Source organism: Sciurus vulgaris (assembly GCF_902686455.1).
Source record: "Sciurus vulgaris genome assembly, chromosome: 14".
Classification (NCBI taxonomy): domain Eukaryota; kingdom Metazoa; phylum Chordata; class Mammalia; order Rodentia; family Sciuridae; genus Sciurus; species Sciurus vulgaris.
Genome location: NC_136475.1, coordinates 69,481,079 through 69,504,704, shown reverse-complemented (window position 1 = coordinate 69,504,704; position 23,626 = coordinate 69,481,079). Strand labels below are relative to the sequence as shown.

Sequence of the window (23,626 nt, the reverse complement as noted above, 5' to 3'; positions counted from 1 at the left end):
TATTTAATCAAACTAGCCTCTTAGATTTTATTTTACGCAAGATGTTGGTAGAGTGCTACAGATATCCGACTCTTTTCCAAACATGAATGTCCATCTGACCCTGGGGTTCTGTGTCCTCCGGTATAACCACACCAGCTCTGCTCATCCTTTATCTGACCAATAGTTGTACCTCCTGTGCTTAAGGCATGTTCTCACTACTCTAGGTAAACTGGGTTTTCTCCCATAGCACCCCAAGGATGTGATTTTGGGTATGGCAGAGGGATCTGCCTGATGAAACCTGGTCATTTAAAAAAAAAAACTTGGAAGGATCTTGCATAGAAATTCTGCTCTATGGTAGTTGATCTTATCTGAGTGAGATGAATTCACCAGAGGTGGTTGAAGAGTTGATCCACCTGTACAGCTGGGAATCCAGTCTCCTGTATCACCCAGCCCAAACTGCAGCCCACCTGGGCTGTTTCTTGAGGCAGCTCCCAGATTACGAGTGTCTTCTCTGTGCCCCTCACTCTTCCCTGCTTCAGTGAGTGTCTAATTCTCCATTTCTCACCTTACCTGTCATTCTTCACCAGCCTTTCAGATATAAGCTTAGGGTAGACATTAACTGGTTAAAATTTTGGACAGTAATATCCATGCCTTATTTTTACTGTAAGTCAAGTGTGTTTTTTTAAACCCTATGCCTTTTGATTTGTTAAGTAACTTTTTATATTTTTATTAAGAAGATGAATGAACTTAATATTACTGACAGTCACCCATTCTATATTTATGAGATTTGTCTTAAACTTTTTGTTCCAAAACGTTGTTATCAATTTGTCTATAAATATGCCTTTATTAAAAATTGAGAAAAATCCAAACCAGTTATTTTGAGGTAGAAATAAATTAAGTCACTGTTTATGATGTTCAAAAACTTAAAATAGGATTTCTTTTGGGTTGTGTATGCTGCAGAAAGTCAGTTTCCCAAGCTTTCTCCTGGCCCCTGCCTTTTCTCTGACCTAAGGGCCTCATTCTCTTCCAGCACCTATATCTGGAACATTTATCTCTCTTGCTTTCTGAAGTTCTGTATCAAAAATCCTATTTTATTTTTAAATCAAGACTTACATGTGTTTTTTTTTAATTTCCTAGCTCCAAAGTAATTAAAAATTTTAACTATCTCTTAGTGAAAATGTTGACTAATGTGTGTCTTCTCTTCACCAAAAAAAAAAAAAAAAATGAGTAGCATATATTGAGATTTTCAGTGCAGTTTCAGTTGAAATGGTGATGAGCCAGACTCATAGAGCTCAACCCAAGAGTTAGGTTATACCACTCTCCTAGTTCATAGATGAAGCATGTGGACCTAGAAGGTCTCTGCATAGTGAGCAAGCACAGACCATTGGACTGCACTGTTCCCCATGGTCCTGAACTCGGTTACCATCAGCTCCTAGTCCCAGGGGACCTGACATTCCATGTTCTGCACTTTTCCTTTATTATCCTCTGCTAGCAAATGCGTACCTGTGCATAAACCATTCAGTAACTAAAGTGTTCTCCTCTCTGTATTGCACAAACTGAATGTTTAGCGTGCTAGGCCTGCTTCTTCTGTTTGAATTCAGACGTGCATGTTATCTAGGTCTATTTTCTTATCTGAGAAAGGAGGAAGGGAAGGAGTGATTAGATGATCTCAAAAGTAACTGCTACCTCTAGATACTTTGCCTTCCCAAACCCTTTTATAGAGGAGGGAACCCAAACTGCTGGTGTTAGAAGACTCCTAGGAAAGAAAGGGGAAGGACATTTTTAGAAATGCTAGGACTCAGAAGTTAGTGGGAACCATATATGGTTTGCATAGTGATAGAAAAGGGCATGAGTCCAAGGGAAATCCTAAGATGACTTTTGTTCATTTTCTTTAAAAATAAAAAAACTTAGGGCAAAATGAAATACACAAACTACTAGACTGATGATTTAAACCACAGTAATCAAACTGGTTGGAGTGTGAAACTGGCTGATCATCTAATAAAATAAATTGTCTAATTGGCCAGTGGCTAGTTGAATATTGTTAGTTACCTTTTTTTTTTTTTTTTAACATCTATAAATAGTCTCTACATAGCAGGAGCTGGGAATGTAAGGCCAAAGGCTGAGTCCACAAGATAAGGATGTTCTCTGTTATAACAAACTGTGCTCTGACAGAACTGAGATATCTCTGCCTGTTGGCTGGACCTGTGTATGGGGGGGGTGTGCATGGTCCCAAGTGTCCCCACCCACCCACCTGCGTGTAGGACATCAGCCCATGCATGGCTGTACATGACTGCTCCCTGGCTCCTGGGCCCATATGCATGCTTGTTTCCTGCCATCTGCCCCTGCATCATTTTCCCTGAAATTCCAACTCTGATCTGTCTTCCCTGCCCCTCTCTCTTCTTTCAGCCCTTCCATATCCATTGCCTTTTTCTGTATTTCACGTTTATTTGTACATGAGCACACACACATATACCATGTTATATTTGTGGAGGAGTGTTAGGTTCTCTGTTCTTACTTTTATAATTGGACCATTTCTTTATATGTCTCAAACTACTAAATTAATTTCCCTTTTTTCTTGTTCGAACCTCGTTTTTTTGTTTTTTGTTTTGTTTTGTTTTTCCTTTCTTTTCTTGACATTGATCTTAGAATTTCCCAATCATATCCTAGTCTCATAACAGCTCCAACACTGTAACTGCAGGAAAGGAATTCAGATGAAAGGAAGGATGATAATCTCATTGTGTCTGAAAGATATGTCAAATGTACAGTCCACGATCAGAGCAAAGGTTGTGAAATGCCTTTACTTTCACTGTAACATCTAGATTGTTCATCCTTAGCTGCTTCAGTTAAAAAACCTAGAATGCTTAGTTACCATTCCTCAATCCTGGTTTCTTTGCACTTTCAAGAAAATTCATCTTGTTGGTGCTGTGTTGGATTATGATAATAGAATCTTGGCAGATTGCTAGCACACTGTTTCTTGTGAATAGATGTAGACGTTTGGAAAAGAAGCTTTGTGGAGTTCCAGAATTCGCAGGCTGAAATTGACTCATTCTGGATGAGGCTAGCTGAATGGAATCTTTGGCAAGTTAGCCCTTCCCTTCAGAAGCACTTGAGTTAAACCAAAATTAATCTGACCACAAAGTTACAGTGAGTGAAAACAAGGTACAGATTTGAAAATGCTCAATTCTTAAAATAGTTAAGCAATTAAATACTCACTAAGGACCTAATGGAAGACAGAGAATACTGATCTTGGTGTGGGATATTACGGTAAACAGAATATGACCCTGGTTTGAAAGATCTTGACACCTTGCAGATATCACTATGCTGATTTCAAGAAGGCTCCAGACCTTTGGGGTGTAACATGAAAGAAGCACATACACAGTTATCTGTCTTCAAGGAAAAAAATATCAGTTAATAGACGTGCTTTCTACCAAATAATAAAACTGAAATTAAAAAAAAGCTATCCAGTGATAAGCCAACTTTACCTGTGAACTAAGAAATCAGTAAAAAGTATCTACACATTCTAGAACAACAGGTGATCATTTTTCTTACTCTTCCCTGTTTTTTGTTTCAAATCTTGAATCATAGTTCCCTTCCTACTGAGAATTCAGTGGATTTTGTAATTATTCTGCTCAGTAACATCTGTCCATTTCTGAGCAATAGCTCTAAGTAAGAAGGATACTAAAGTATTTAAACTTGGGTGATTGAGCTTCCAAGGGTTCTGTAGTCAACTCTTATCTCCAGAACCCCAGTCCATAATTCTGCTGCTTGAAGCCTTTAGAAGGATGATAGGAGGTGGAAGTATTGGGTCAGGGACAATCATCAGCACAGGACACATAAATCCAACCAGACAAATACATCAAAGCCAGAAGTGTCCTTGGGTGACTCGAAACTGTCAGGTTCAGGTTCAGGCTCAGAGCTCAGAGATACTTTGTCCTTTTCTTTTGTGACAGTGTTGTTCTTTAGATCATCAAATAATATTTGTTACAGACCCATATGCTTTTCAACTTTGTGGTAGGTAATTAAGTTGCTTGTATCATGCCTACTCAAGCTAACCAGTGAAAATTGTCCCTGAATATGCAGTTTCAAAGGACTTTATCAAATTAAGAGTGTTGTAATTAATTATCATGTCCATCTGTTCCAAGATCCTGTCTCAAAGAAGATGGCACTATATAATAGTGTTTTTAGTTATTTGTTAAGATTAGTCTATTAGTAGACAAATTTCTCTAATTCAGCTCATTTTTTCAGTTGTTCTCTTTAATTTGGAAAATTTCTCCAGCTGCCTTCAGGGACAAATAAAATTAAATTACACAATATGTAAAATATGCATTAGCATTGCACAGAATTAAAACATTCCTGACTCTTGATGTGCTATCATGGTAGCATTCTCTTTGTTTTTAAACACATGCAGAAAAAATTTGGAAGTATATTTGAAGCTCTTCTTTCTCAACTAAGAAAAGAACATCTATTCTGCTGCCCTCTGTCACAGTAATTTTTGGCCCAAAAGCGCAAGTCAACTCATGACTAAAAAAGCCAGAGTCTATATTAAACTCTGATGTTTTTAAAACAAAATAATTGTAGGAATTCCATGTTATTTCTGGATCTCTCCCCAGATTGAAGAAAATATGCTTTCCTAGAAGTAAAGCCTTTGCCCATTACAGATGAGCTATCTCCCCAGTAGAGTGTTGAATTTGTCAATAATGCATTTCAGATGTGTGAACCCTCTACTTGCTCTTCTGGGGGTTTATGCCTTCTGTGTTTCCCCAGGAATTTGACCCACTATCTAGTCTTATTCTATATTTGTTTTAGTCCTGAAAACAAGCAAGGCTGTCGCTCAGTGGCTTACAAGTTGGTCTGAGGGTCTTGGACATCAGCAAACCCTGTACATGGCCCTCGGACTCTGTGAAAGATGGTAACTTAACTGAATTGCATAAGACTTAAGTGAACGTCGAAAGCAGAACTTATATCATGAATAATAGTGAACCTACAGGCTTTCCTCACCTGTCTCATCTGATGTTATCATCATCATCATACAGAAAACAAAAGAACCACTCTGGACAGTTCCGCCAGAATTCTTTGTGAAATTATTTACAGAGCTAACAAGCAAATCTTAAAATGATGATGATAATAATAATAATAATAATAAATCTTACCTTTTTGGAAATACCAAAAACAGCCTAAAATTTTACAGAATATACTGATTTGTACCTTTACATTGGATGTAAGCGTTAAGGCTCCTCCTCATGGAATTTGACTGAATTTACAGAAAGTCAGAGTTTTATTTGCCTGTTAGACATTTAACTGCCTTAACTGTAACCCAGAAGTGGAGACATCTGATTGTCCTTGGACTTTCTTGATCTGGTATGGCTGTACCACATAGACAGGTGCTTTGTAAATTCTCTTTTCTGGACTTCGCTTATGTTTGAAAAGGAAAGAAGTTGTGTATCGTGACTCTTAAGATACTATGATCAGTTACTTTGATTTCCATAGCTCATCCATGGATTCTTGAGGAGTCTTTTGAGATTTCCTGTGTCATTAAAACAGTTCACCATTATTTTCAAGAGACATGTTCCAGGACTGCCAGTGAAGCCTAAAATTTCAGACAGTACCAAACCCTGTAGATTCTATATTTGTCCTATACATACATACCTCTGATAACATTTATAAATCAGGTACAGTACAAGATTGATAACGATCATAAAATAGAACAGTTGTAATACTATGAGGTAATAAAAGTTATCTGAAATTCATGATTGTTTACTTCTGGAATTTTGCATTTGACCATGGATAACTGAAACCATAGGAAGTAAAACCATAAATAAAGGCGGGCTATCGCAGGCTGCACTGTTTGAAGGCAGGCACCAGTCTTAACAAGTTTCTCATCGGTGTCTAGCATAGGCATAGGCAAATAATAAATTTATTTCAGTTATATAAACAGTCTGGCAAGGCCCAGGATCAACCGCATAGTGTTCTTGGTTTGTTCTGGGGTCACATATTTTGAGTATTGGTCATGTGCTCAGCATTGGGCTACCTGGCAGTAAAAATATTTAGCATGGTGGAAGGAGTGTGCAGTCTTAAGGGAAAGGAAGGATGGACAAGTAGTCGTAGTTTCAAGTGTTAATGCTTTTTGGAAAGAGAAGTATGCAAAAAAACAAAAAATTCACAGAGCAAAGAGATATTAATTCCTATTTGGAAAACTGTCGGATTTGACTTTTGAGCTGAGTCTTGAGGAATGAGTCAGAGTTCACCAGATGGAGAAAGAAGAAAGGGCGTTCTGGGCTATTGTAGTCATTGATTTTTTTTTTTTATTTTGTTTTGTTTTTAACTTTTAATGTGTTCTGCAATTTAAAACATTAGCACTAATTCCTATCTTTATGATTCAAGAAAAATGGAATTCATGACTATGTTGGGGTTTTTCTCAGATAACCACCCATTGTAAGACTACTTCTCTTGTTTAAGATGTTTTATTACTTTCCTACTGCTTACCAGTAAATATGTTCTTAGAGTGGTATGCAGAGGCCCTTATTACCCAGCCCTAGCCTGCTGTCAACTTCCAGTCCCTCAGTAATATGCCCTGGTCCTCATCTCAGTACGCGAAACATTTGTGGAGGGCTGAATCATTTTCTACAAACTAAACGCTCTAGTCTTTCTTGGCTCTGTGAATTTTGAGTTTTTTTTTCTTTACTTGGAATGCCTTCCCTCTATCTCCACTCCCTCTTACTGATTGGGCACTTCACAGACTGTCCACCCACATCCCTCTCAGCAGCATCAGTCATTTATCTTTGTACCTCAGTGAGAGAAAGCATCTAGGAAGAAACGTTCCTTGGGGATGGGTGGAGGTCTGTAAGGCACAATGAGTGGCTTCGGTGTGGAAGACGCACAATGGCTACTGCCAGGAGAGCACTCTTCTCCGGCATCCCTCAGCAAAGAGGAAGTGAAAGATGGTGCAGTTGGCAGCCTCAGGACTCAGGTTGACCCTAAGACATGTTTTTTGTTATTGTTTTGAGATGTTTTTTTTTTTTTTTTTCCCCCAAGCATCTTTAAATTGATTACTTACAAAATTGGCAAGCTTCACTTAAAAATCAAGGTATAGCCATTGAGTTTGTTTCTGCACAAAATCACTAGTGCTGCCCTTGAGGTCGCAAAATTTCAATCATTTGCAGTCGCCCTCCAGATACAGGAGGAGGATGGAGAGATGGTAAATGTAAACTTGATAGGAAGCTGGTGGCTTCAGGTGAAAGAAAGACTCGATTTGGGTCTGTTTTGTGAAAGAGGTGTCATTGGGATGAGACTCAGGTTGGGGAGGAAAGGGGAGTGTCTAGAGTAGATGTGTCAGTGAGGTTGAAGAGTCAGTGTGGCAGGAAAGCTGGAAGGCTGGGCCATGTGATCAGCAGATAGGACATGTGACTTCACGGATCTGAGAGCTATGGCCCCACGACAAGGCAGCGAAGTGGGTGGCGGGCAGCAGGGGCCACTGGATCTGGAGAGACCATATCATCCTGAAGCCTCTCAACTGAGTCTCATAAAATCGCTAACGAGTTGAGTGTTTCTGTTAGGCACTGGCCTAGGTGTTTCTCATGTGTCAGTCAATTTGATCCACATAGCAGTCTTGTGACATATGGATGCTTTATCCCCAGTTTACATGAGGTTCAACTGAGGCTTAATAAGATCGCATCACTTGTCCAAGGTCCCAGGGTCACATCCCTCCTAATTGCCCAAAACTCAAACCTCAGGCTCTCTGATGTCAAAGTGCATTCTCCAAGCCTCTGCCTCTTGAGGAACTGGGTTGGAATCAAAGCCAGAGAAAGAGAGGGTTGGCCTGAGAAAGGAGAGTCACAACATGGGAGTAGCCAGCGGTCAACTCCGAGAATGCCGTCCTCCCTCCCCTCACTGGTGAATGAGCGAGTGTGGGGGAGTCCATGTGCCATGGAGAGGGCTGCAGGAAAAGAGCATCTTTGGGAGGCAATCAGGTCAGTGAGGCTCCAGTGATTTATTTTGTGGTGATGCCAGGTGATGGGGTTCTCTGTGTAGGAAAGATTGGGGAGAGCAGGGGCGCAGTTGGCAGGGAGGTTGGCACTGGACGGTGAGCTCCTGGGAGCCAAGCAGTACCCTGGGGTTGTGCATTTCCCAGAGGACGAGAGGCAGTGCATCCTGCACTGTGCACTGTTGACAAGGCTGAGAGGCTGGGAATTGACTGTCCACACGGATGCAAGGCGGTGCGTGCTTAAAGTCATCTGCCTCAGCACCCGCGCAGGCCCCAGATGGCCTGAAGGAGTGTCAGCAGCCCTGGCAGTGAAGGCTGTGCTCAGGTTTTCAAATACTAAGTTAGTTCAGGTGTTGCTGGCGTTTATGCTTCCTGTGCTCTGGGGAGGAGACTGAACAGTTTACAGAAAGAGTCTCATTTGTAGTTATACATCTGACGCCTTCCTAAACCAAACTGTATCCCCAGCCCCCAGCCAGCCTAGAGTCTGCTGCACGTCCACTCTTAGTACATAGTTAGAAAGTAACTCCGTGTCCGTAAACAGGCTGATTTCATGTTCCAGAGCATCCGTTTCTCATGCAGTGCTGTGTTGAAATTCACCCTCAGTCAGCCCAGTCTTCCTCCCCTCCAGTATGTGATGTGCCACTTTCTCTTCTTACTTTCTTAATTTGTCCGAAGTGGGTCTGCGTCTCTCCCTCCCATCCCACTAACCATGAAGGCAAATGCCAGTGTCTTCCTCCAGGTCCGAGGAGGTGGAGGCAGAGAGCCCTCTGGTCCTGTTCTCCAGACTCCATTTTGGGTTGAGTTAGACCGAAGGGTTCAGGATGCTAATCCAGCCCTGACATTTCCCACAAGAGGCCTGGAGTTGTCTTCAGCTGTGCATCTGGCGCCTGGTTCCTCTGATCTAGGATTGAGTACCTTCAAGTGCTGCCCCAACTCTCTTCCTTTATCCGGTTACAAAAAGGGCCATTGCTTTCCTTTTGACACACCTGCTTATGGTGGGACGTAGTTCTAGAAGATGATTTTATAATAATTATAGGAACCATGTGCACTAAAGCTTGTATTTTCCTACAGTTTATACCATTTTTCTTTGAGCTTTTAGCACCTTAAACTTCCTGAGCCACATGCCGGCCTGGTGGAGGAAGCCATAATTTGTCTGTCCTTGAGAAAGCTAGGAATAGAAAAGCTGTAGTGTCTGCTTTATTAAGGGCTTACAGTGGACTTCATTACTGTTAATATTAGAGACTTAGGAGAAGCAAGGGAACATGTTACCTAACTGTCCTCAGTTTGTCTGTCCAGGCATGGGAGTCTATCCTTCAGTTCCTCCTGCCAGAAGAAAACAAAGCATGACAACAGCACAGAAAACCCAGGAGTTTGACTCTTGTCTCTGAAGGGGAAGAGTTGTAAAGAATGTGCAGTTCCTGGTTGTACAAGCAGCAGCTCACTGTAAAAGGGAGGGATGGTTGCTGGGGAAGCGTGTGATCCTCTTTGCTTGCCGTAGGTAGCTGAACCACATTTCAGTGCTTGGGTGATAGAAATGTAAGAAGGTCATGCAGGGATGTTTGAGAAAGGGTGAAGGAAGACTAGCTGTTTCGACAGTGGTAAATCTCTTACTGTGAGACATGCCAGAAATTGTGAGCCAAAGGAACTTCCAAAGGGAGGCGTACTGTTTTTCATAGTTGACCCCTCCAGTGGGAAACCTATTTCTTTTGGGATGTTTTATTTGTGGTCTTTTTTTTTTTTTTTTTTTTAACTTATGCATTCCTGGAAAGCAGCAAGAAATTTGATCAGTAGAAAGTGCATTGAATTTAATTAAAGTCAAAGCTACTTTTTATAGAATAGAATTGTTTTATTTGTCGTAATTTCCACTCCTCACAAACTCTTTCATTGATGCACTGTATGGGATCCTAGTTGTGCAGGTGCTTTGCCATTTTAATGCTTCTTTTATCCTTGGTTCCCAACTCAAGGGGACCTCCTTCCACCTGTAAATAGTTTTTGATGTGCAGACAGTGATGTCTCCTCTTTTGAAGGGCTCAGGCACTGCATTCGGATGTGGAGTAGAGCCAGTAGTGGAAGGAATCCTTTGCAGAGAGCCTCACCAGCTTGTTTTCCCTCCAGGATATGGGCAGAGATAAGCGGCTGCTCAGATGAGGAGTCTGATAGTTGCTTCCGCATTTCCTCCTCTGAAGAGGGAGCTTGTTGTAGGGAACATTAGAACAACGTTTGCCTTCAGCTGGTGGCTCCCCCAAACCCTGGGGAACATTCCAGCAGCACTCCTGTTCTTTGCAGAAGGGGCTGTAGGCTCTGTGGCTTCTCCAGCAACCCCTCTGGTCTGTAGTATCTTTAACATTTCTCTAGTCATTCAGGTAAAACAAACCATAAGTCCTTAGAGGCAATTTTGAAGTTTCAGGCATGCCTCATGATATGGGAGCGTCAGCCTCTGTCATGCTGCTAATTCTCCTGCATTGCTTAGGGTCTTCTTTCATAGTGGAAAAAGTTATAAATATGTAATTTTTATACCATAGAGGGGGAAAAAAAACAAAAAATCATGCATGATTTTTGCATGAAGGGGCAAAGGGGTCCAGGGGCAGAGTACAGGCAGGCGAGAAGCAATAGACAACAGTGTGCTGGATCAGATTCTGACGGTGGTAGGGATGGCCATGGCAGCAGTACAAACATGGGATTTTATTCTTTGAAGAAAGGTTGCTATGATCCAACCATCTCCCTTTATGGATGAGAAAACCAAGCCTCCAAGGGCTTCAGTGACTTGCTGATGGCCGTGTATCTTTCTGGTGGATGACAATGTTAGATAAATAAGTTGCTCTTTCCTTCTCTTACTCAGGTGTCTCTCACTCCTCTGCAGTGGTCTTGAGGTAGGAGTCCATGTGACTGACTGAGAACATGTACTAGTAAGCACCTCCCTTGCTGAAGCATTAAAAGGAGTCCTACTTTTTTGCCATGAAAAGTGCAAATTGAAATATAGTAACCCAAACCCTGCACAAACCCTGGGCATGAGATTCTCAGAAACCGGGTCCCAGATTCCCCTGCAGAGCTTATGATATGGGCAAATGCTATAGTCTCTCCCCAGACTGGCAGAAAAAATGATCCTCAAATACCCTGGGATTTGTACTCAAAACAAATTCTGTAGTGTTTCCCTTCACATGCTGAGTTGGAAAAATGCTGCACCCCTAAGTTCTTAGTCTTTTAAAAAAATGTTTTGTTGTAGATGAACACAGTACCTTTCTTTATTCATTTTTATGTGGTGCTAAGAATCAAACCCAGTGCCCCACACATGCTAGGTAAGTGCTCTACCACTGAGCCACATGCCCAGCCTCAAGTTCTTTTTTGAATGTGTAAAAATTTAAAATAGAAAAACAAAGAATCCTATAACCCCTGACATTTTAGCCGTGGGGGGATAAAGTTCATTCTGGATTTTTGTTTGGATGTCTTTCTCATTCATTTTCTATGTCTGTAAGACATGTAAGACATGCCCCTGTGCTAAAGGAATTGAGAAAATGAGTGGTATGATTTTGTTTTAGTATGGTGAGCACATACTCCAAGAGTGAGACACCCCTGTGTATTGTTGAAGGTCAGAGGAGGGAAAAAATTAATCCTGGTTGTTTTTTGATCAGAGAAAGCCTTGTAGGATGGGTTGGTCTTCAAGGATGTAGGGAATTCTCCAGGGACAAACAGAAAGGAGAAACAGATTTGAGGTTGAGTAAACATCCGAGCTGTGGCATGGGGTGGTCAGAGGTAGGAGTGGGTGGATTCAATGAAGGGCAGATAGCCATTGTTGCTGGAGCGTGTATGATTGAGCCCTTGGTGGAATATGGAGGCCTCAAGATAAGTGGAGGCCAGGCTTTGAGCACCTAGTAAGCTGTGCCCAGGAGTCAGGACTTTGGCCTTCTGGCCTGCCCGGAACTGTCCAGGAAGTCTGTAGTTCAGGAAGCAAAGGACTTGAAGGGAAAGAATAGGTATGTACTCACTGCCTTTCAGCCAGCAGAACCGCTGCTGTGGGCCTCCTAAGGAGGTGAGTGCCCTCTAGGGGTTTTGATGATTTCTGAGTGCTGTTCATCATTGCACTCAGACGCTCAGATGCCCACTAAGCTGAATCTATTACCTACTCGAGAAAAGAAAAGACAGCTTAACCAAGTCCCACCTGGCTGCAGCTGTGATTACATTATGCAGAAATTTATTAATGTGGTGCTTTGATTGATCATTATCTTAATACTGAGGATAACATTGGAGGCTTGATTTTTTTTTTTTTTTTTTCTGGCAAATTGCAAATACAGGTTGCTTCTTGTTTGAAGTTAGAAAGCCCTTAGCCCTCATATTACATGATTCCATTTATATGAATAGGCAAGTCCACAGAGACAGAGCATAAATTAGTGGTTGCTAGGGAGAGGGGAATGGGGTCTGGCTGCTACTGCATGCAGGGTTTCATTCTGAGGTGATAGAAATGCTCTGAACTTAGGTGCCAGTAATGGTTGCACAACCCTGTGAATGTAAAACCACCGGATCGTTCACTTTAAGAGGACGGATAATATGGTACATGAATTATATCTCAATAAAGCTGTTTTGTCTTGCTTTTTAAAGCCTTTAGCACTTCTGCACGAGGTATCACATTCATAGCTCTGCCGGGAGGGGTCCCTTTGAGCTCACCCTGTAGAATCAGTACTCTGCTTCTGGCTTTCTTTTGTATCTTCATTCTGTTTCTTCGGTATCATCCCTCTCTTGTAACTCTCCAGCTCTTCATTTAAGGAATACTTATATAATGAGAAGTGCAGAAGAGCTTGTAGCCAGGCGAGAACTCTTGTCACCAGGCACAGAGTGAGAGAAGGGCTGGTGTGGGGTTCACAGAAGGTGCTGTTATCTGAAAAGAGGGATCAGCATAAGGACTGGACAAGGAATGTTCAGGTGAGCAGGAGAAATACAGCCAGGCGGGAATGTGCCTGGAAAAGTGACTGCAGCCTAAGAGAGGGCTTTGGAAGAAAGGTTTGTGGGCTTCAGGGTGTTGAGTGCTGGGCTGAAGCATTGATGATGGAGCAAAGAGTAGTTGAAGATTGTTGACAGTGGGCCCAGCCTGTGCTGGGTGAGGGGAGACAGATCAGAGCAGAAGTTGGGAGGGGCGAGTAGCAGCCTCAGCAGAGTTCAGCATCTGTCTCGTCCTCCTCCATATCTTCTGCCCTTGATCCATCTGGCATCTTCTCCCTTCCCTGGCTTGCTCCTTTCCAGAGATTGGAGTAAAGGGGAAGGGGAAGGTTACCAGGGGAATGAGGTAAAAAGGAAGAGAGAGAGGGTGGCGAGGACTAGGTGCAGTTTGCAGACTTCGTTGTTCTGTAATTCAGCCTTTCCTCGCGTGACTCGAATGGAATCCAGTTTGCGCTAGTGGGAATGCGGAGAGCAGGAAGCCCTCTTTAAGCTCAGCCCCAGTTGATTGAGCACTGTGCCTCATTCTACCCATCTGTAAAGGGGAAAAAATACCTACCTCCAGAAGGTAAGCAGGGAATATAGAATAATCTTAAGAAAGAATTTTTTAAACTATACTGGACTCAAATAATTTATAGATACATTTCCTAAGCAAAAATGGATCATAATGGGATTCTGATAGTGAATATAGGTATATCTGCCAGATAATCCAGGTGAGTTGTATTGTGTTGAACTATACAAAATTATTATTTGACTGTCAACCTGTAAAAAGGGAAGTTTGTTTTTTTTTTAATGTGTTCTATTTAGATATACATGGCAGCAGAGTATATTTTGACATGTATACAAACATGGAGTATAACTTCTTATTCTTGTGGTTGGACATGGTGTGGAGTTGCACTGGTCCTGAATTCATGTATGAACTTAGGAAAGTTATGTCCAGTTCCTTCTTCTGTCTTTCTTATGCCCAACCCCCTCCCTTCCCTTCATTCCCCTTTGTCTAATCCAATGAACTCTTATTCTCCCCCGCCTCCCTTATTGTGCATTAGCATCTACATATCAGAGAGAATGTTTGACCTTTGGTTTTGGGGGATTGGCTTATTTTAGTTAGTATGATAGTATCCAGTTCCATCCATTTACCAGCAAATGCCATAATTTCGTTCTTCTTTATTGCTGACTAATATTTCATTGTGTATATATATCACATTTTCTTTATTCATTCATCTTTTGAAGGGCATCTAGGTTGGTTCCATAGCTTAGCTATTGTGAATTGAGCTGCTGTAAACAATGATGTGGGTGTGTCACTGTAGTATGCTGATTTTAAATCCTTCAGGTATGTACCAAAGAGTGGGATAACTGGGTCAAATGGTGGTTCCATTCCGAGTCTTCTGAGGAGTGTCCACACTGCTTTCCAGAGTGGCTACACCAATTTGCAGTCCCACCAGCAATGTATGAGTGTACCATTTTCCCCACATCCTCGCCAACATTTATTGTTTCTTGTATTCTTGATAATTGCCCTTTTGACTAGAGATGAAATCTCAGTGTAGTTTTAATTTGGATTTCTCTCATTGCTAGAAATGTTGAACATTTTTTCATCTATTTATTGACCATTCATTTTTCTTCTTTGAAGTGCCTGTTCAGTTCCTTTGCCCAGTTATAGTTTGGGTTTTTTTTTTTTTTTTTTTTTTTTTTGGTGTTAAGTTTTTTGAGTTCTTGATATATCCTCAGATAGAATACTGTATCTGAGGTACCGGTGGCAAAGATTTTCTCCCATTCTGTAGGCTCTCTTTTCACACTCTTGATTGTTTCCTTTGCTGTGAAGAAACTTTTTTGTTTGATTCCATCACATTTGTCAATTCTCGATTTTACTTCTTGTGCTTTAAAAGTCTTGTTGAGGAATTTGGTTCCTAAGTCGACTTGATGGAGATTTGAACCTATATTTTCTTCCCGTAGGCAGAGTCTCTAATGCCTAGGTTCTTGATCCACTTTGAATTGCATTTTGTGCAGGGTGCGAGGGGTTCAATTTCTTTCTGCTACATGTGGATTTCCAATTTTCCCAGCACCATTTGTTGAAGAGTCTATCTTTTCTCCAATGTATGTTTACAGCACCTTTGTCTAGTATGAGATAACTGTAATTATGTGGGTTTGTCTCTGTGTCTTCTGTTCTATTCCGTTGGTCTTCATGTCTGCTTTGGCGCCAATACCATGCTGTTTTTGTTACTGTAGCTCTGTAGTATGGTTTAAGGTCTGATATTGTGATGCCTCCTATGTCACTTTTCTTGCTAAGGATTGCTTTGGCTATTCTGGGCCTCTTATTTTTCCAAATGAATTTCATGATTGCTTTTTCTATTTTTATGAAGAATATCATTGGAATTTTAATATGAATTGCATTAAATCTGTATAGCACTTTCCGTAGTATGGTCATTTTGACAATATTAATTCTGCCTATCCAGGAGCATGCAAGATCTTCCTATCTTCTGAGTTCTTCAGTTTCTTTCTTTAGTCTAGTTTTCATTATAGAGGTCTTCTGAACTCTTTTGTTAGATTGGTTCTCAATTTTTTTTTTTGAGGCTATTATGAATGGGATAGTTTTCCTAATTTCTCTTTCAGCTGATTTGTCATTGGTGGATAGGAATGCAGTTGATTTATGGGTGTTGATTTTATATCTTGCTACTTTGCTGAATTCATTTATGAGTTCTAGAAGTTTTCTGATGCAGATTTTGGATTTTCTAAATACAGAATCATGTTGTAGGCAAATAGGGTTAGTTTGAGTTCTTTTCCTATTTGTATCCCTTTAATTTGTTTCTTTTGTCTAATTGCTGTCTAGAGTTTCAAGAACTGTGTTGAATAGAAGTGGTGAAAGAGGGCATCCTTGTTCCAGTTTTTAGAGGAAATGCTTTCAGTTTATCTCCATTTAGAACAGTGTTGACCTTGGGTTTAGCATATAGCTTTTACAATGTTGAGGTATCCCTAGTTTTTCTAGTGTTTTGAACATGAATAGATGCTGTGTTTTGTCAAATGCTTTTTCTGCATCTATTGAGATAATCATGTGATACTTGTCTTTAAGTTTATCAATGTGATGAATTACATTTATTTAAATTTCCACATGTTGAAACAGAAAGGGCAGTTTCTTAAGATTCAGCCTAATCTGAACTGCCAAACAGATAATCTGGCTTGAGCTTCAATTCTCACCTTTTGCGGCTCCTTTATAAGTTCCTCCTTCATTAAGGTATTAATTTCAGATTCAGAGGAAGCTGTCCAAAGTCAAAAGATGGCAACCCACAGAGGGGACTTACAAAGGAGGAGTAGACCAGGGAACAGAAGCCAGGAGCACACCAGCTGGCAAAACTCCTTTGCTCTTCACTATTTACAGTCTTGATTTAGAAGTGAAAATTTTGCTTAGAAGGTTTTCCTTCTCTAAGCGGGTTAATAGTCAGTTGTGAATAGTTTTGGATCTTTTGCACGGTGCTGGTGTGGGTCTCTAGAAAATGACAGAGGTATTTAAATGTGGGGAAATAATCAGACATTGGGCAAACTTAGACCTGGATTTCAGTGTCCTGTGGTTTCCTACAGCCCAACAGAGAACTGAGCCTGGCAGAGACGTTCAGGGAAGATGGCTGAAGTATTAAAAAGAGCATGTGAAGAAGTATTTTATAGTTGATGATTTGATGATTTCCTGAAACACATCGGCAGGCAACACTGTGAATCTGAGATGTGCTAAGAAAAGATTAGTCAACTATTCTTGTAGGTACTTTCTTTGAGACCACATCTAGGTACTAGGATCGGGGTGTGGCCTTTCAATATTCTAACCCTATTCCTCTGTAAATCCTGAAGAATTTTAAGTTATAGAGAGTGGCAAGTACAATAAATGTTAATAACATATTATTACTGTTATATCAGAGTGATAAGATTATGTGCTTACAACTTAGTGGCGAGGTACATAAGCTTGAAAGAGTTTGGGATAACCTTACCAGGCACTGAAGACCCAGCTCACATTATTCAGCCCAAGAACGTGATTGTCCTACAGGAATACAGTGAATTTGAAAGCTTCCATCTCTGCTCACATTAAACAGGCAGACACTTACTTTAAACCATAGGCAGAAATACCATTCTAGCAAAACAATAACTAACACTTTGTTCTCCCAGGAATCCACCTTAACCATCACCTCACATGGAAGAACCCTGAAAGGGTGGTCATGGGGGGTCCTTCACAAGTTTGCAGTGGCTTTGGTCTTTGATGCAAATTTTGACATCTTTCCTTTTGTGTTCAGCAGTTTAAATGTCATTAAATCTCTGGGCCTGATTATTAAGATACTTGAGAACAATAGGAGAATGAATCAAATCACTGAAATAAGAAGGAAAAATAGCAGAATTAATGAATGTGCTAATAGTTCTTCCCTGCTGGGAGTGTTACCTCCCCTGATCTTGCCCCCCCTCCCCCCCCCCCCCCCAGCGTACATGAATACCAGCACTTTTCTGCCAGGATGCCTTCCTTTCACTCCTGTCAGCCCAGGAACTCCCTCCTTCATTCTTCCCACCTTCTGACACATACTTTTGTCCCCAGGGGAGTGCCAGCACTGCAGTCTAGCTGCTTCTTCCTTGTATAACATTTGCATGATTTGCATGCTTTCACCCAGCTGCCTTGGGCATCTCATTTCCTGCCTCCTTTTTCATTGTAGCAGATAAGACATTTGGTCTCCTCTTATATTCCCCATCCATACTCACCAGGTTTTCGTGTTTAGGCAGGTTTCACAACAGAGTTGAAGCTCAAGTTGAGAGCCAGCACAGTCAGCTTGCGTGCATTCAACACCTTGTTCATGCATGGAGAGACAAATGCACATATGGTAACCTAGAAGATCCAAAAAATTAAGACTTCCCACCACTAGGGTAGCTGTCACAGAGACCGTTTACTGACGTTTACACTTTCTGTTTATAAAAAGTCCATCATTCTGCAGTCTCTGTTCTGCACACTTATAAATTAAATGTTGCTCGAGATGTGGGTGCTTCTAGAGACAATCAAACTGAAAAGACTGAAAAGCAGATAAACTTGTTGAAAGTAAAATCAGAAATGTCTCTAGAAGACACCTACATATTAAAATAGCCCCTTCCAGCATTACTGGACAGGTAGATGAATCCGCATGCACATAAGGATGGCCCTGAGTTGTCTGAAAATATATGTTACACTCAATACCAGTCTGGTTAAGTAAGCTATAAGGTAATGCCTTGTAGAAATACACCTGCCAGCATGGTTAAAGTCTAAAATCAGGGTGTAGGTAAAGGAGATGAGTCGTCGTCATTTGGAAAGGAGGTCACGTTAGAGCCTCTGCCCCCTCCTCATCTCCCAGTGACACCAGATAACTGAGGCTGTGTTGTATAGACCAGGTACTTTGCCACTGACACTTTGTTTGTGGTCTCCCGACTTCTATGTTGTTGTTTATTCATGGGGTTTTCCTTCCCTTTTCTTTGGTTTCAGATGCGAGTGTCTCTCTGGCTTATGTGGTTTCCCCGTGTGTGAGGTGGGATCCACTCCCCGCATAGTCTCTCGTGGAGATGGGACACCCGGAAAGTGCTGTGATGTCTTTGAATGTGTTAATGGTACGTGGGGTTTCTCTTGTTTTCAGAGAGCGTATATTTGTTCAACAGGAGGAGGAGGAGGAGGAGGAGGAGGAGGAGGAGGAGGAGGGGGTGGGTTAATGGACCATAGCTGCTTCTGTCTTTTACAAAGCAGGGAATTTACTCAGGGAGTTGCTGAAAGTCACTCAGAAAGGAGGTTTACTTAAGATCTCGCAGTGCAGTAAAGAAGGTTAGGATGGGAACCACGGTTCTATCAGAAGGAGAATTTTAGAAATGCAATAGCAGATTGCAGGTAGCTGTCATACCCGGCTGGGTTTTGGAACTGTCAGAAGTTTTAGAATTTCTCTGGAAAAGGATCATGGAGCCTGTGCGCATGTCCCTCCTGTCACTCAGTAACCTGCCCCATTGCTGACAGGAGGCACCTTCCACGTGAGAGCAACCATACTTTGACATAGGAAAGACATGGTTCTTCGAGTTTATTGTTTTCCTACTTAGAACATCTTTGATCGATGTATGGTTATTGGTATTGGCCTGCTTTTGGATTGACCCTCCTGGCTCAGAAAAAGATTCTTCAGTCACAAGATTGCTTCAAATAGAATCCAACTCTCCCTTTCACCCTTCATAAAAGAGCTTGGTGTTTGGTGATTAGTTGTTTATTGAATTGAGATGCTGGATAGGAGAACCTAGAACATGCTTCTCCACCAGAAATTTCAGGAATAAAAAACTGAAACATGTTAGATGTCAGTGCATTGTTTAATTGATACTTGTGCACCCAGGAAAGTGGAGGTGAATTTGGGCACATACAAAAACGTCATACATATACACTTACAAAAACATCCACACTTACTAATTACTCCTGCAAGAATGCAGCCTTCCACGGTCTCCTTCCCTCTTCTCAGGTCCCTCTCACATGTAAGAAAGGGTCATGCCGACCGAAGTTGAATCCTATTGGTTTGCACCCTGGAATTTTTTTTAGTTCTGTGACCACATGTGCTGTTTTGGTTTTCTTTGGAGAAATACTTGGAGTACGGTTTTGTGGTTAAGGTAGAATATGGGCTCGAACTGGATGACCTCAGTTTGAAAATAGATTTCTGCACTAGCTGTGTAAACTGAGGAAGTTCTTCATCTCTCTGGGCCTCAATTCCCCATCTATAAAATGACATGAATAACAGTAAATTAAATGAGGTATAACATGTGAAGCACTTGGAATTGTGCCTCAAGGGCAAATACATCTTTATGATTCTTTGTGTACACCTATTCATCTCCAGAGACACTTCTGGGCATCGGAGATAGGGGATGGAGACAGTAAGGGGAATGTACAGACCTTATAGATACAAGCATACAGAGAGGGATGCAGAAAGGGCCCCATGTGCATAAATCCCTTCTCAGGGGTCTCCAACTCAGGGTATTATGCAGCCAATGGTTTTGTCTGTTAGACACCAGCCAGTGGACAAGTAGACCTGTTCTCTCTGGCCCTGCTGCAGTGTAATTTAGTGTAGGTGATATTCTGTGACCACTTAGCTTGTACCATAATTATGATACCATTTTGACAGAAATCATCACTCCTTACTCTGGGCTCTCAGCATCTCAGATATGCTTCCTTCCAGTACTCATTTTTCACTCTAGAATGTGAACTGCAAGGGGACAGGAGTTGGTCACATTCGCCCCTACTTCTACAGACCTTAGCGTATCATACACCTTCCAGAGGCACCCTGATTTCCTGAAGTGAGCAATGGAATGATCTGATTCCTACCATCGTAGCTCCCTCGAGAGGAGATCGTTCACCGCCAGCCCATGGTGGTGAGGTGCTCCATTGTTTACCGCCCTACTCTTTCACCTTAAGTCATTTGTCTTCTGGAAATATCACCAATAGTAATAAAATTTGTGCTTTTCCTCTGTGTGAGGAAGAATGCCTTTCTTCTCTTCTTGCTTCTTGCTTCTGGAAACCAAAATGTCATGCCTTTCTTATCAAGACATTAGCTTTATGTCTCCCTCCAATCAGCTATGTCTAGGATAGCTAATAACTGCACTTCTGTCCCAATGACCTTGGAATCAATCTCCAGGGCCTGCCCTCCTTTATAACTACTTTTTATTAAACCCTGACTTTAGGAATAGGATTGGCCATTTGCTGTGAGAAAATGGTGAGACAGCAAACAGGATTTCTGGTGGTTGCTTCCTTCTTGCCACCATAGATCTATTGAGTGATCTTTACATCTTGCCCTGCTATTTAGTGTCTCTAACTATATCATTGCTGTGTAGAAGAGATTTAAAACTATAATGCTATAAAGATTGATAATCCTACAGAATAGTTTTAAAGAGACCATCTCAAATTCTGTATTTTACTTACTTTGACATACATAGTCATAACACACACCTGCTTTATAAGAGTATATGTGTTTGTTTATCATGCAGGGTCCTGGAAGAATCTTGGCACTTGTCATATAAGGTTACCATTAGGAGATCTTACATGTCAAAGACTCAATATCATCACTTAGAAAAGCAGAGATCTGTTGTATATATCTAAAGACTTGCTTTTCCACCAGAATTTGAGGCAACTGTGCAATGAGAATGAATTCCATAACATAGTGCTAAAATAAGAAGTATGGCCACAAGGTTGGAAGCGAGAGTTGAGAAGTGAAAATTAAACAGAGTGCCCACAGGTATGCAGGCTACAAGAGTCTGTGTAGTTGCCAGAGTTAAACATCAGATTTGGCCCCCAGCCTCCTGCCATCAAAGTGAAAAAGGAGAAAGGGTCAGATACAAAGTCCTTACTTGCAGAGGCAAAAAGCCTGCTGGACAGGGCAATTCTCTCTCTAATGGTGATCTCTCACATGGAAATTAAAAAGGAAGCTCTGAGTGATGAAGTAGATTGTGTGTTCAGTCGCTTCCACACCACAAATGCAGAAAGGGGTATCCTGTGGTGGTTCTTCCCGATAAAAAGCAAAATACTACCGTGCAGCTAAGTAAATGCAGTTTCAGGAAGTGAGAGTGGCACAGCTAGACTGTAGGTACCTCAGTCTCTGTCTCAGTTTGAGAAACCCACACCAGTTCAGGAGAGAATAGGTTGAATGCTAACATCACCAGCCCCACTTGCTGAAACAGAGATTGGGTGTTAGCACTTAGTCCCTAAGATGACTTCAGATGATCTACATCCTATGTTATTTTTTTAAGATGAGTATTAAAATGCACGCATAAGATTTAAAAATTCTCCCACAGAACTCTAGAACACTTGCGAGTTCAGACCACTACTATGGGTGAATCATTGGCAAGAACGTGCTCTGTACATTTTATTTCTCTTTGCAGTTTGGTTTGCTTGTATTTCAGTGGAGGGATGGGAGAGTTGAAAACCAGATGGTGAAAGTTTGTGATGGGATTCTCTGACAGGGACTAGAGTAGTACTTGTGAGGTATTGTCACTTCAGAACCCTGTTGCTAAAAACCAGAGGGTCAGGTGGTGCAGTGGAGTTCCTTTTAGGTAAACTTAGAAGTCGTCATAATTGTCACCTAGACGTATGAACCCCCAAAGCCATGGCATTCTTACCCTTCCCTCAAGAATCAGTTCTGCCCACAAATGAATGTCCATCAGCAGTCCGCTGAGGGTCCGCTTCTAGATGGGCACTAACCCCATTATCCTGTGTGGACTCTCATTCCTGCAGGTGTTCGGGGTTCAAATTCCAGGCACAAAATATGGTAATCATCATGTAGTTGCTTGGACACAATCACTAGCAGTGAGTGTGCACAGGCAGCTAGATAAAATAGAATATCTTGGTTTTGAGTCGGTAACGCAGTCTTCCAGCATGACTTGGTTATGAACTGTTCCCCATGGGAGTAAACGAATTGTCTGTGGTATTATGTTATTGGCTTTAAAACTGAAATGAAATGACCAGAATTATTTTTAGCCTTAGAATAGTCAATGCTGACTGTAGTGAGCAGAACCAGGTGTGTCCTGGGGCTGGTTCTCATTCACAACTGTAAGAATCCGTAGATGGTACAAAAGGGGGAAAAGTATCCTTGTTTTCCCAGGGGTACCCAGAGCAATGGATGGGTGGACAGGGGCTGGAGGGTCCCTTGTATACAGCAGAACTAACCATTGCTGTTGCAGGCGATGTGAAACAAGTTCAGAGGAAGAGTGGGAGCCCAACACAAGAGAGATTATTTTTTAGACTATTTTTGTGCCTTTGGAAATATTGGTCTGTCCCTGTAGCACTTTGATTCTTACACAAGTATGAAGTGCAGATTTTAAAGAGCACTATAACTAGGGGTCTCTCTTAAGGTCATGCTCTCCACCCAATAGTTAGATTTTAAACATATATAAAAGGTTCATAAGATATTGGAAATGGTCTTATTTTGGCACTGACCGAATTTTCTTCCAGACATTCACTTGTAAAATTGATCATTTACAAGAGAGCTATACCCCAAATCGGCTTTCTTCTCAGGTAAATTTTGACCCAGAAAAGCCAGACGGGTAGGCTGTTAATAAGAAAACTCATACAAAAGACACCTGTAAAGAATCCCCATCTATAGAAATCATGCCAGTAAGGTTTGTAGGCACGGAACATCTACTGATACAGAAATGGAGAATCTGGTGCTTTGAAAGAAATCATTACATTCAGTAAGTATTTATTGAGCACCCCTGGTGCCTTTTTAAGTTAATGCTTAAGAGATCATTCTTTTCCATATTGTTCACTTTCCTTTATCCTAAAATAGTGTTTGCTTGGTATACCCTGGCCCATACGTACACGCCTAATTCAAAAGGCTTTTTCCCCCCCTCAGGTACTTGGAGCCCTTGTACTCTGTCTTTGTGATTACATCAGTGTGCTATTGACTTATGGAGAAATTGTCAGACAGTTCCCATCTGTCATAGGGTTGTCCCTCTTGGCTTCGGGCTCTGTCCATTTACTTCCCATTCTGCTCACCACCCCCACCCCCACACCCCCAAGAGACCAGTGACCAAGTATGAACTATTTTCTACTGAGAGGTTGAAGAGAAATAAGTACAGAAGTGTATCTATTGGGGATTCTTCTCCATTTTTACATGGAACCTGAAGTTCTTTATTTTATTCTTTTCCTTTGTTAAAATGATATACCTATCACCATCTGCCAATCAGTGTAATTTGGCAGGCCTTAGAATTTACTAACAGTCTATATTATAAGGCTCTTTTTTCAGGAGT

At 41.4% G+C, this 23,626-nt stretch overlaps 1 protein-coding gene across 6 annotated transcripts in view; it reads left to right on the top strand.

Moving 5' to 3' along the window:
* CRIM1 (cysteine rich transmembrane BMP regulator 1) overlaps positions 1-23,626 on the top strand; it is a 186,810-nt gene that overhangs the window by 87,082 nt on the left and 76,102 nt on the right. For all 6 annotated transcript variants that reach the window (XM_079109590.1, XM_079109593.1, XM_079109591.1 and 3 more), the window contains one exon: positions 18,357-18,478. In XM_079109590.1, the coding sequence (XP_078965716.1) occupies positions 18,357-18,478 (122 nt within the window). The remainder of the gene's footprint in view (positions 1-18,356; positions 18,479-23,626) is intronic.